Source organism: Acanthopagrus latus, chromosome 22, assembly GCF_904848185.1.
Source record: "Acanthopagrus latus isolate v.2019 chromosome 22, fAcaLat1.1, whole genome shotgun sequence".
NCBI lineage: Eukaryota > Metazoa > Chordata > Actinopteri > Spariformes > Sparidae > Acanthopagrus > Acanthopagrus latus.
This window is the reverse complement of record NC_051060.1, coordinates 5,129,165-5,142,647: the sequence shown is the minus strand read 5'-3', so window position 1 is coordinate 5,142,647 and position 13,483 is coordinate 5,129,165. Positions and strand designations below refer to the sequence as shown.

The 13,483-nt window shown below is 40.4% G+C and overlaps 1 protein-coding gene across 5 annotated transcripts in view; it reads left to right on the top strand.

The window, feature by feature from the left end:
• Positions 1-13,483, top strand: part of myo6a (myosin VIa) — a 144,302-nt gene that overhangs the window by 36,394 nt on the left and 94,425 nt on the right. For all 5 annotated transcript variants that reach the window (XM_037085794.1, XM_037085793.1, XM_037085792.1 and 2 more), the window contains exon 10: positions 7,255-7,335. In XM_037085794.1, the coding sequence (XP_036941689.1) occupies positions 7,255-7,335 (81 nt within the window). The remainder of the gene's footprint in view (positions 1-7,254; positions 7,336-13,483) is intronic.

The window sequence follows — 13,483 nt, the reverse complement described above, 5'->3', positions numbered from 1 at the left end:
TTTCAAATACATGTTTTGTATGCAGATTTTTTCATATTTAAATAAATAGCGTAATTTGCATGTTTAAACATACAATTTGAGTAGATCTAATAATTAAAGGTAAAAATAGTTAGTAATATATTAGTAATATTAGTATGCAATAATAGTCTAAAAGTAACTGGGGAAATTTCATGCTGAAAATGTCTTTAACTATTCAGTAGTGTTCCTCTTTCACATCTGCACAATTTTCTCTCCTGTCATGATTTGATCTCATGTTTGAGCAGCAAATGAGGTAAACTGTCTCCAGAATCATTTACTGAGCAATATGTAACAATGCACAGGTGTCCAGAAATATAAAATGCTGGTGCCTCATATTGAGGAGCTGAATCAGACATTAGTTTTACATCTTGAGAATCGTCAGTAGATTTATTAAATGTTTGCCTGAAGCTTAAAGTGAAACTCTCGCCAAAAAGCAACCGAGGCTTTATTTGTGATTGAATATGAGTCAAACTTTCGTGTAAATGCATAATTACAACGAAAGAGGCACTTTTAAGATTTACCGTAGTTTCGTTTTCGGGGAAGCTAATTTTCCAATGGAGTGCGGAGGCACTGGCACGCTAGCATCAAAATCGCTTGGTGATTTATTGGTTCCTCTCTGTGTTATTTCCTGCCACAACAAACAGCTTCAATGGGAATTACATCTAATTAAACATTGGAATTCCTGGAAAAATAACTTTTTATCATTTACTTAATGGCAGGAACCCTCACTGTGACCCCTGTACATATACTCTGTCCTTATGGCTGTTAAATACAGATCAAGAATATTTTCAGAAAGAATCACAGTAAGGTCTGCATGAGTCACTGAGCACAGTGTGTATAAATATAAATATGAATTAACCATCTGAGAGAAACAGCAGGTGGTGGAGAGAATGATTTCATCTCCAAATGTGAATTACCATCTTCAGTTATTTAATTTAAGTGATGATCGTATCATCAGAGAGACATATTTTGTAGAGGATTTGTCTGTGTTGTTTTTGTCTGATGACGGTTCAACAACATCTGGAGGAGACAGTTGTGTCTGTGTGATCGAGATGTGATGTCACAACCCTCATCTGGCCTTTTTATCAGATAAGAGCAATTTCAAAGCACCTCGTTGTGCTGAAGCTGTTGGTGACGAAGCTTTTACCTTGTCAGAGGGAAGCTTGGTACAGGTTTATTTGACTTAAACCATGGCCATATATACTTAATGGAAAAACATTCTCCTAAACAGCTGAAGTAGCTGGAGACTATTGACCTTTCTCTTTAAATTCAGTATGTCACCCCGGGTGTTTTTTTTTTTGTTTTTTTTAAATTATTATTTATGACATCATGGACAAAATTTCACATCTCCCAGTGTCCTTTATTTTCCAGTTAATTTTGTGGCAACAAAACTTGGTAATTTTAATGAGACATAGCGAGTTGTGCTTGCAGTGACAACAGCAGGTGGTTTTTGTGGCTAAACACAGTGAGTGTTATCACAACATAAAATTGATAGTGAAAACTAAAACCAAAAGAAAATGTTAAGTGTCCAACTTATACACTTATTCTCAAAATAAATTTTCTTCTTTGATGATGATGATTATGATGATAATGATGATGCCACAGGTGATCAGAGCTAATAGAGTCACACTGTGAGCCGCTCAGCTATTCGACATATTGACACACAGATGTAGAACATTACTCACCTCATGTCTTGTTTCAAGTCTACTACAAACCAGGAGGATTGGTGAGGGCTTCTGAATATCTGTTACTGTGGCTGTTTACACATGTTGAACAAAGCAATAGAAGCACACACACTCACACAAGCGCACATACGTGCACACACACACACACACACACACACACACACACACTTTGAACATCTCCTGCTCACACCCGAGTGTCCGTAACTGACAGCAGAGGGCAGCACTGAGCCGTCAGGGAGCCCAGCTGTCTCTGGCAGCAGAACTTCATTAAAGTTGCAGCCCATCTGGCTGCTCTCCTCACTCTGTACTGTGTGGGATCAAACGCCAGAGTTTGCCATCAGGTTTGTTTCCTATTAAACATAAATTGTCCAACTCCAGTTACAAACAGAGAAATCTACAGTGATGGCTGCAGTGAAGCTGGGTAATGCTCTGATAATGGCTGTTACATTTCAGCTGCTGGTATTGATCTCGGCTGTCACAGCACTAAAGATTTAATCAGTAGGAACACTCACAGTTTAGTACAACAGTTTGTACTTTAATATACAGAAACAAGCTGGTTTCCAGGTTCTTTAGAAGGAAACCTTTTCTTCTCTCTAGAGCAGATAGACAGATAGTAAACTGTAAAATTATTTACTAGATGCACTTGGCACAGTGACGGCAGCAAATGTGGAGGGAGATTAAAGAGAAGTTCATCAATACAAGATGAAAAGTGATCCCTGCAACTGTGATAAACATAACAAATCCAGTTTTAATTTAAGACAGAAAAAAATTCAGACCCATAAATCTGTTAAATCTGGAGGCACACAGCTGGATGAAAAACTGTCTGTGTGCTTTACGTTTCATATACGTTGACATGCACCAAATGACACAGTACAATTTGTGATATCTCTATAGCAGATAATCATATTCACAATCATATACATATGGTTACCAAACAATTTGTGACACCGTAATGTAACATAAGAGAGGAAGGAACTATTACAATAAACCCTCGTGTATGAGACGATATATCTGCAGTAGGCCGATATCAGCTGCTAAAATCGGTTCCTTAAAGGTGCACTATGTAGTTAGCAGAAACTCAAACTCAGAATTTCAATATTTACAATATAAATGAGGTAAAAATAGACTCTAGAAATTCATAAAGAAGCTGTTTAAGAGGAAAATAAGGTCCCAGAACACTGTTTGAAGCTAGAAACGTGTCAGGGTCCGCCACATATATACAGAGTTAACCAGTGTGAAATTGAAAGGTCAGTTTGTTTATTCAGTTCATTCAGTCATGAAAACAACAAGAGTTTGTTTATACAGTTTGTTTAGGCATCACAAAATTTAGTTAATGAAGATCTTTCTCTTCTGACTAACATTTCGTCCCAGACTCTACAGATTGCTCCTTTAATGTGCTATATTTCTCATTGGGACTTAATGTTGTTGATTAATTGACCTCCTGCAAGTTTCGAATCTGAGCATTCTGTTCAAGTGACTGTACTTGTACGGTCTTACCTGGCTCAGGGAGTAACAGAATAGGTGGAGCAGTTACGTAATACGGATACTTGCATTGAGAGGCACACATGTAATACGACGGCAGGCTTCTTGAAACAAAATGCAAGTTGAGGTCTTGGCTACCTTTGCACAAACTGGGTGCGTCCAGCTAGAAAAAACATCAAGTAAAATCTGATTATAAGTCAAACAAAATTCGGAATAAACAAAGACGAAATAAACAGATGCAGTGGAGTGCGTCTTTGTTTTTTTGACCTTAGGCTGAAATCACCTCATCTGACTCGGAAAGGTGCTGATTCATGCTGGCCTCCTCCTCCTCCTCCTCCTCCTCCTCCTCCTCCTCCTCCTCCTCTGTTGGAGGAGAAAACAAAACATTTTGAGACACCTTCTATTTCACAGAGTCATCCCTTTTTAAAGGCAGCCCCTCAATTCAATTGTCTCTTTTCACCTGCGTCATTCTCGGGCTTTAACGTGCCCTGTGGTCTCCGTCAGCACTCCCCCCGAAGCTTATTACACCTCCTGTGGTCTGTTCAGCAGATTCTAATGGCTTCATATATCTACAGTTTTCTCTGCTGGTGGGGAAACTAAAAAAGATTCAGTGATTATAACAGTCGAGGACCCAGCTCAGAGGCTATGATGAACTCCTCTGTAGAGTAGTTTGTGTATCTGCAGCATTCGGAAAAGAACTCAGATCATTTACAGGGTTAAAATATTAGATACTGCAGAGGAAAAGTAATCAGTGTTAAAGGAAAGGAGGTAGGAGGAGAGCAGGAAGGACACAAGAAAGGAAGAGAGGAAAAAGCAATGATGGCATAAAGTACGAAAAGAACGAAGAAAATAAGTGACGTAAGGAAAAGGAAATCAAACAAGGAAACAAATATAGAAAAGAAGAAATAAGGCCAATGGAGAAGGAAAGAAAGACAATAGCAGCAGGACAGAATAACAAAAAAGAACATTAGAATGCAGGAGAAAAAAAAATAATGGCGAAAAGTGTTAACGACACAACAATGAAAAAATGGAAGGAAAGACAAAAAGAGGGCATGAAAGAAGGAAAAATATGATGGCGTAAAGGAGGAAAGAGCGAAGGAACAATGTGGAGAAGCAGAAAGAGGGAGGAAAGTAAGGTAACAAATGTGGAAAAAGGTATAATAAGTGGGGCAGGAATAGAACAGCACTGTACAGAAGGATGTAACGAAAGAAAGAACCATATTGGGAAATTTATGACTCGAGTTGAGGATAGACAGACACGACAAAAGGAAGGAAATAGGCGGGAAGAATAAGAAATGAAAAGACAAGAAGGCATAACCTAGGAAAGACAGAAGAAATACAAGAAGAAGACAGTGATGCATACAAAACAAGGAAGGAAGTGAAGTAAAAAGAAAGAATGAAGGAATGGCAGCACGATATAACTAGTATAACAAGAAAGAAAGAAAGAAAGAAAGAAAGAAAGAAAGAAAGAAAGAAAGAAAGAAAGAAAACTTGAAGAAATGAACAGAATAAAATAAAGATGTAAGGGGGGAAGTGAGGAGGGAAAAATAATGTAGAAAGAAAAGAAAAAGAAGAAAAAGAGGATGGGAAAGTACAGAAAGAAACAATTGATCCAGTATTTGATGAAAAATGATAACTAACTGAAAGGCTGACTGAAAGGACAAAGGAATGAGAGAAATAAACAGGAAGAGAAGAGAGAAGAAAGGAAGCCACCAAGGAAGTAAATAAAGGAGCAGAAGATGAATTATAAAAAGTGGAAAGAACGGAGGATATAGTGAATATGGTCGTATGTTAGTCTCTTATCTCACATTAAATCTCATAGCGGTGGTCATCAGACCAACACAGCAGAGTTGAAGTCCAGTATTTCTGCGTCGAGGAGTAAACAGTGGCTCCTCCTCCGTGTTTGGGGAGCCGGAGGAGCCTTGAGGGCGACACCGGCCTGTTTTGTACGAGTACGATTGATCAAGCGTTTGCAGAGGAGAAAAACAAGAGGAACAACAAAACAAAAAAAAAAAGCCCGAGCGTGTCCCATCTGCAGCGTGTTGACGAGACTGACGGCTCAATGAGGCTGAAGGCTTCCCCTCGGCCAGCCTTGTAATGAAACTTTTTGTTTATGTCCATCTGCTGCGCAGAGAGGACTCACCTCTCCAACAGGAATCTCTCGCTTCACTCCTGTCTAAACACACCTGGGAAGGTTGTTGTCATTACCTCCACTCTGTGCACATAAACCGGGGAGGACAGCTGGCGGAGTGCGCCATTAAAACTGGTACAGAGTCAATTACCAGAGCGGCGGGATCGCTTTTGTGTGAATGCAAATTTGATTTTCAGAGGGAAAACTGAACAATTGCAACCAGCGAGAAAAGCAGATTGGCGCTTCATTCAACAAGGAAAAAGATGTGAAGGCTGTCACTCAGAGGAACGTTTTATTTTTTTGGGGGGAGGGGGATCAGAATGTTTCATCACATTGGGGGTTTGATTGTTACATTCCAAAAACCGACGAGTCTGACAAACGTGAAAGTGCACAGAGTCTCTCGAGCTCTCGTTTTTTCTTTCCTCACACGAATACTCCCATCAGTTTTTGTGAGCGAGTGTTCCACCGTGACAAAGGGAGATTGTTCGAAAGTGCCGTTATGCTACATCCCGTTCTTCTCCGTCGTGCAGACCACACTGAAAACCCCTTTTCAGACGTTAAGTTGGTTTTGGTCAATTTATTCCTTACACTGGGTGGATTTATGCGGGGTTATTGTTCCTCAACAAACAAAATGAAACAAATGGATAAACAAAAACAAGGTAATGGACCCGATCAGCATCTTAGAGCAGGCTCTCTGTCAGCATCCGTTAGTGTTTACGTCCGACAGACCATGACCGTAACGAGGGTGTTGATTTCACATAGTTTAGTCCGATCTCACTCTGCCAGTGCTGTTGGCAGTGGGACAACAGTTTATACATTGGGGGTGTCACAATTTTGATTTGAAGTAGTATAGAGAATATATTTTCCTCTCCTACCCCTGTGTGCAAAAAACACTTAAAAGATGAGTGAGGTAGTTTAGTGTTCCATCCTCCCACCAGACACTTGTCCTGTGATCAGCTGACTGGTACCAGATGAAACTCTGTCTGGGGTTATTTTCTATCCTTTCATCCTCTATTGATTTGTGTTGGAAGAGGGTTTACTCGGGACAGAGTTGATCCTTCCCATCCGGTCACTAGCTCGATTCTTTCACCTTAAGGCCACCGCTTTCCCGTCTGTCTTCTGTTAATTGCAAAATCACTGAAGGCTGGCACTTTGAGCTGGACGAGGAACTCGAATTATTTTAATTTGTCTATGCCTAACCTTGCGGAAAGCCACCAGGATAAAGTCAAGCCGTTGTTGTTGTTGTTGTTAATGACAGCTGTTAAACCAGTGACCTGTACATATTTACATACCCAGATGTGACAGTCGAGCAACGGAGGACTCGTCAGTGCTGAAAACATAACTTTTTAAATCAAAAATCCAACACCCAGAGTACTCCACAGTCCAGATTGTCCCGCAGGTGTTCAGTTGTATTCCACTCATGCACGGCGCCCCCACAGACGTGAAAATGGTGCATCTGTGAGCACCAAAGCGCCTCGCAACTCTTGTTTCTGTCATGCCAGATTGCGGCGCACTGACTTCCTTTTCCCTCACGTTTCGAGCAAAGCGTTTTCTGGTAACGGTGATTTTATTGAGTTCATCTGGGGTTTTGACCGAGGCTGTAAAAAAAATAAAAAACAGGGGTAAACTATGTTGACTGATGCGCGAAGGGGGATTAAACCACTGCATGGGGTGATTTCACTGACTGTACTGAAAATGTGTCTTCAACTGATTCATTATGCGAAGTTATGCAGTTGTAAATTACTTTTTTTCAATTAAATTTTTTTTTTCCGGTGCTTTAGCGTGATGGAACGTGGAAAAATGAAAAATGCCAGGATGATTGTAAACAAAACATGACGTGCCAAATAATCTAAATGTGTTTTCACGCCTCGTCTCAGTTTGAAAACGAGCGTGAATTTCTGAAGATTTGCTCACTCCGTCTCTTTGTGTGTGTTTCAGTACCTGAACAGAGGATGCACTCGCTTCTTCGCCTCCAAAGACACGGACAAACAGATCCTGCAGAACCGCAAGAGCCCAGAGGTAATGTGCAGCCCAGCTCCGTTTGACTCAATCTATACAGAACCACATTCAGCAATAGAAAGCATACAAAATGGTGCTGATGGAATGGGTGCAGTTTGTATTGTTTTCTTTGTTTTCTCAGTAATAGCAAAGGTTTATGGAGCAATAGAGTAACGTACATTCAAGGACATAAAATCTAAGTTTTATTATTCCTGAGATATGTTCATGTAACAAGAAGAGCAAGAAAACAAGAGTGCACAGAGAGGGGAAGAAATAAAACAATCTGAGATATTTGTACGAGTTTATTGTGTCTGGTCTTCAGCTGTAGTTTCTAATCAAACCCTGATGTGTTACACTTGCTGCTCCAGTGATGAGAAACAATAAGTGAAAGACCTTCACTCAAGGTAGCCGCCGGCTTCACAGCGTTTGCTGTCGTAGAAATAAGATTTAGACTAACAAGACAATTAGCTGAGCAGATACAGATGCATCAGTGGCAGCACGGTGATGATGATGATGACGACGATGCTGTAGAGTGCGTAGTAATTTGTTAACAACATGGTCATTTGTTGTGAAGAGGTGTTATTGTTGAAAACTGAGGAGCTCCATAATGGCTGCCAAAGTTAATCTCTTCCCTCAGTAAAGGAAATAAATCAATATATTCAAAAACAGCAATTTAATATATTAGTTTGGGGTTTCAGCCAATAGTTACCTTAATTGCTGTTTGGGTTTCCTGATTAATTGATCATAGAAATATATTTTAAATATCTCTGAATATCTCTAATAAAGAAAAATGCCTTTCAAACATTTCTAGCGTCTTCAACTGCACCTGAACGCTGGCCGCCACCTGCCATAACGCGGAAACGTAATAGCTAACTAGGTAGCTGCTACCACAGTGTGTGGCTATTTTGCTGGACAAAATCGTCAATCATTTCTTTGTATGGTGCCAATACAAAACAAAAGTCGTCTCATGACACTTTCCAGATTGAGCAGGTCCAGACCACACGCCTCGATTTATCAATTTACAGAGACTCAACACTCCCCCATGAGCAAGCACTTGGTGAAAGTGGTGAGTAAAAACTGATTTTTAACGGGCACAGACCTCGAGCAGAACTGCACTCAGTAGTGGGCGGCCATCTGCAACAATAAACTGGTTATCGTACGGTTTCTAACATTAGCTAACCATGAGCCTCTTGTCACATTGGAACATGTAAGGCTAGCAGGTAGCAGCAAAACCCCTGAGTGTCCTGACCTGAGCCAACATGTTCTCACTCCAGACTCGTCAAATCCAGCAGCTTGGTCAGCAGCCTTCAGCTCCGAACCGCGACGCTTTAACTCCCTCACTGGTGTTGGTTTTGCATTCAAAGTAAAGTACACGTACCTTTGAATTGGACTTCCGTACATGAGTAAATGTTCTTTCCACCACTGCAGATGTTAAAATGCTAATTCTGTCCTCAGTTCATGAACTTTTAAAGTGTTTTTTGCTCCGCTCCACTGAGGAATTTATTGTATTAGTATTTCAGCTGCGGTGTGTTTGTGTCCCCAGTGCTTTAGTCTAAAGCTTGCTTACAAGCTCAGGCGAACTAAAAGTACAACAAGCGAGGCCTCTCGTCGCCCGGCGGGTCGTAACAAAGGAAACAGCCACTCTGCTGACTCCATTAGCGCCTGCTTAAACCTGACTCAGCAACACTTTAGATTCAATTTAGATGGAGTGCCTGCTGCTCCCGTTTCCCTCCTCACAGCAAGCAGGACAGTTTGCACCTTTGGTTCACACCTTGTGACCTCCTCCGCTGTCTCGGTGCTCACTTGTCTTTTCACCCGTCTCATACTGTTTGTCCGACCGTCTCTTTCACATCCTCGTGCTGTGTGTTGAGTGTCTCCTCTGCAGAACGGATTCATCAGGTCTGATTCTGATCACTTGTTTCTGCGTTAGCCTCAGTAGCTCGATGTAATCACTTGCACGTGGAAACAGCAGAAGCAAATCCTCTGACTGGGCTGCTCAGTGCAACAGGGAATGGTTTTTCCCCCTTATTAATAAGAAATGTAGATATATACTCCACTCCACTGATGAACTAATCCAATAGTTTTCTAGTTTTCAAGCAGTGATCATGTTCATTGCTTAGTAATCTGTCAGATATTATCTCGATTAGTCGTTTAGCTGTTTAATCTATAAAATGACAGGACATGGTGAAGAATGTCGATCAGTGTCTCTCAACTGGTCATCAAGCCAGAAATGAAACAATTTACTATCGCAAGAAAGACGTTATGTCTCAACTGGAAATTTAGACGCAAAATAGCAGCTTAACAAAAAAACAAATAGCCAAATAGCTACCTTCTTCTGTGCTTTGTTTTCTCTTAATGTAAATCCAGGATACATCAATACCGGCTGATATTTATCATAGACCACTTTGTCGCTACACTGAGTAATGCAGCTGTGGTCAAAGGTTTACATACACTTGTAATGAATATCAATACAATGGGAGTCTTCAGTTCCAGTGGTTGCTACAGCTCTCATGTTTCTGTGATGGATAACTGCTTTGTCACAAAAAAACACTGATGAAGTTTGGTTCAGTAATGAATAAATTACTGGCCGTCTGAAAAATGTGACCAAATCTGCTGGATCAAAAATATACATACAGCAAATTCAATGACTGATTTAGGTGATATGGAAAGTTGCGTGAGTCAGACTTCTTCTGTTCAGTGATTCTGGTTGATGACAGCTGGTGACTTTTCTGGGCCCATTTGAACCCTTGTTTGATTCACACATTAGACTCAACCACAAACACTACAATGGGAAAGTCTAAGCATTTATCTGAGAGAGCACATTATTGATTTGAGCAACTCAGAGAAGTCACTCGGAGCCATTTCAAAGCAGTTACAGGTCTTAAGATCAACAGTACACACAACTGTATAAAGTGCATGGCACAGTTGCGTCACTGCCACGATGAGGAAGAACATAATGTCAGATGATTCAGATACAGGCTACTTGGGGTTGAAGAATCTGAAGAGTTTGTTGATAACACCCATTTTTTTTATAGAAATAAATATCTTATGTGGAAATGAATGGGATATTGTCAATATGTTAGCATCTAATTATAAAAGTGCTGTAGTGAAAGAACAAGAAAGTAATAACAGATGTTGCTGTATATTAACACAAAGGAAAATAAAAGCATTTCTCTTTAAACAACCTTCTGAATTTAGGCGGCGGTGCACTTTAATGCACCATGACGTCCTTGCTGTACAAACTGTAGAAGATTTAAGAGTTTATGATATTGCACCTGAATGCACCATGAGCGTCCCACTCCGACACAGACATGGAGCAGGTGTGTTTTATTGCCTTTGGCTTCAACTTTTCAATTTTTAGACAAAGAATATCAGTGTCTACTTTTCTAAAAAGAACGTCAGAAAAGCAACGGTTTTTTTTTTGTTTTTATCGGAACTAGTTCACAGCTTGGCTTTGCCGGAAATTTGTTTGCAAGTGCAATGAAAACCTGTTCTCTCTCTCTCACCTCAAGCATAATCCCGGACAGTAAAACAGAGACTGCCTCTGCCAAGCTACTTTTGAATATATGTATGTAATTACGAAGGCTGGCTCTGCTACAACCACTTTAAAGACAGCTAAGAGCCTCTCGGATGTTTCACCGACGCCGTTCTGTTTGCGGCCTGCGAACCGGCTCTGCTTATTTAATCCAACAATTTCCCGAATAAGTTGAGATGCTTACGTTCAACCAGCAAACATTTTAATTAGCGGCCCGGCTGAGAGGCTCGGCGCGGCACAAAGACTTCTAATAAGAGAACCTTGTCATGTGAGATGAGCTCCTTCCTTTTGCCTTCAGCCTTTGATTAATTATGCACGAGTATTCCATTACCGCGGCTCCATACGGCATTTCCCCGCAGCACGGCGTTATTAATTATTATCGCCATTAAGAGGAACATGCAAAGGAGATTTGTGCTGTGTGTCCCCGCTGAAGATGGTGGATAAGAATATTCTGCTGAGGCTCATAACGCCAACCATATAGACTCCTAATTAAATTCATCACTTCCTCTCAAACAGAATAATTATTCTGTAAGTCTTTGCATTTTTCTCAAACCCCAAATAATGTATCATCATTTGTTTTATTAAATGCATATCCCGTTCCATAGCTATTTATTATACATCCCCACCCACAGCTACAAAAGGAGCAGAGCTGCCTGTGACTGCAGGATCTCCTCTGGTGTATCAGACCAGTAGAGACAACACTAATATTCTCTTGAAACAGACGAGACTTTGACAGTGATCAACTTTAATGCAGTTGCAGTTGAAAAACAACACGAATAAACAGAGAGCACAGGGAGGGAAACTTAAGTCAAGGTAGTTGCGTAAGAACTGATGTAATGTCATGTAATGTAATGCAACCAAACAGTGATGTAAAGTACGACGTTCAGCTTTTAAATGGTCTCAGTTTAATATTAATGCCTCTAAATGACCCACATAAACAAGTGAGACCATTAGCGAGAACACTGGCTGTCTCTAGAGAGTTATTGTAGTCATTCTTAATGTCTGTTACTGAGTCGGATTCGTAAAATTAAAACCATTTTTTTTCCCCCCTTTTTATTGTGGAGTGCTGAGGAAGAGCTGAGAACAGAAGCTGCTCTGTCGTCTGGAGGTTTAAAGGTGGAAATTCAGTTTTGTTCCAAAGTTTGGCTTCTAAAATCTGTCCAGAGTGAACCCTCCTCACAAACAAATCGATAAAGGATCTCTTAGCCTCAGAGCATTACCTCATCGCTGTGATTCCTGCAAAATGCTGGTTTTAAAAAGGAAGAAAAGTATTGCAAAAAATGATTTCTTTAGTTTTTCTTTGAAAAGAAAAGCACACGACGGCCAGATTAAGATCTTAACATCAACTTTAACAAGTAACATACTTTACCCTTCAGATGATGACATAATGTAGTGGATTGTAATGTAATGCAGCATAACATAATGGACCCCAAGAAGATAATGAATGGATAGATCGATAGGTTGGTGCGGCTGTGGCTCATGAGGTAGAGCGTCTTGTTATTGGAGGGTTGCTGGTTCAGTTCCCCTGAGCTGCATGTCAAAGTGTCCTTGGGCAAGATACTGAACCCCAAACTGCTCTTACTGTAAGTTGCTAAATGCCCTAAATGTAAATGTAGATGGATGGCAGCTCCAGCACTGAAGTTCCCCTTCAGTCCAAACAGCAGAAGTATGCTTTCAACTGAGGTCGGAACTATGAAGTTTAAGAAGCAGATTTCACCCTGATGGTTCAGGGGATTGAAATGGGAGTCTGAGATCAGTTTAGTGGCCACTCCACACCAGTTGGCTCTGAGTGTTAGTGATGTACTGGGAATATAAACTTTAAAGCTGCCTAGTGCCATTCCTCTGTGTCGTTTGTAGAAACTGTAGAAGAAGATCTCAGCTATATTTAAATCTAAACTGTCTGCATTATTGGCATTTAGGTGTTTTGAATCTCAATAATATAGATCCTAGTTTCAACGTAAATATTTTATATTCATCTGATGTTTTCAACAGCAACAATCAGTTACTCTAAAGTCTAATAATCCTTTATACGACCCCTGTATATTTTCGTTTTTCTACACTCATTTGTTGGACAATATTTTTTTGACATAAACCAAGCTTCCTTCATTCTGACTTCTCAGTGACCTGTGGGAAAACATCTTGAATGATCAGTTCAAAAATCTGTCTTAGATGTTTTGTATTTGACAAAACATTGTAAAATTGAGTTTAAAGAATACAAACACTGTTTCCAACAATGGACAGACAAATCAGATATCGTCTTTGGAAAAAACACAAGTAATCACATTTTCTTGGAAAGTACACACAAGTCAGTCAGGAAAGGAAAAGGAGAACAATAGGACAGAGGCATTCTGAAAGACAACAAACTTGTCCTTGCATCTGTTTTGTATCAGATGTAAGGACGAGTGTTCTCCCGAGAAGTGGCCTCAGAGAATTGTGCTTTATTTCGCTACTTAAGTAAAATAAGCTTGTCAAGTCTCGGTGAAACAACGACCTGCAAACGACCCTCAGCTTTGTGCTTTAACTGGACTCTCAGCAGGAGGGAGTCACACCTTCAGCATCAGTAATTAACACAAATGCTGTTGGCAGCATGGCGCTCTGTGCTGTACTCACTGATGAACGATGCACTGTATGTCT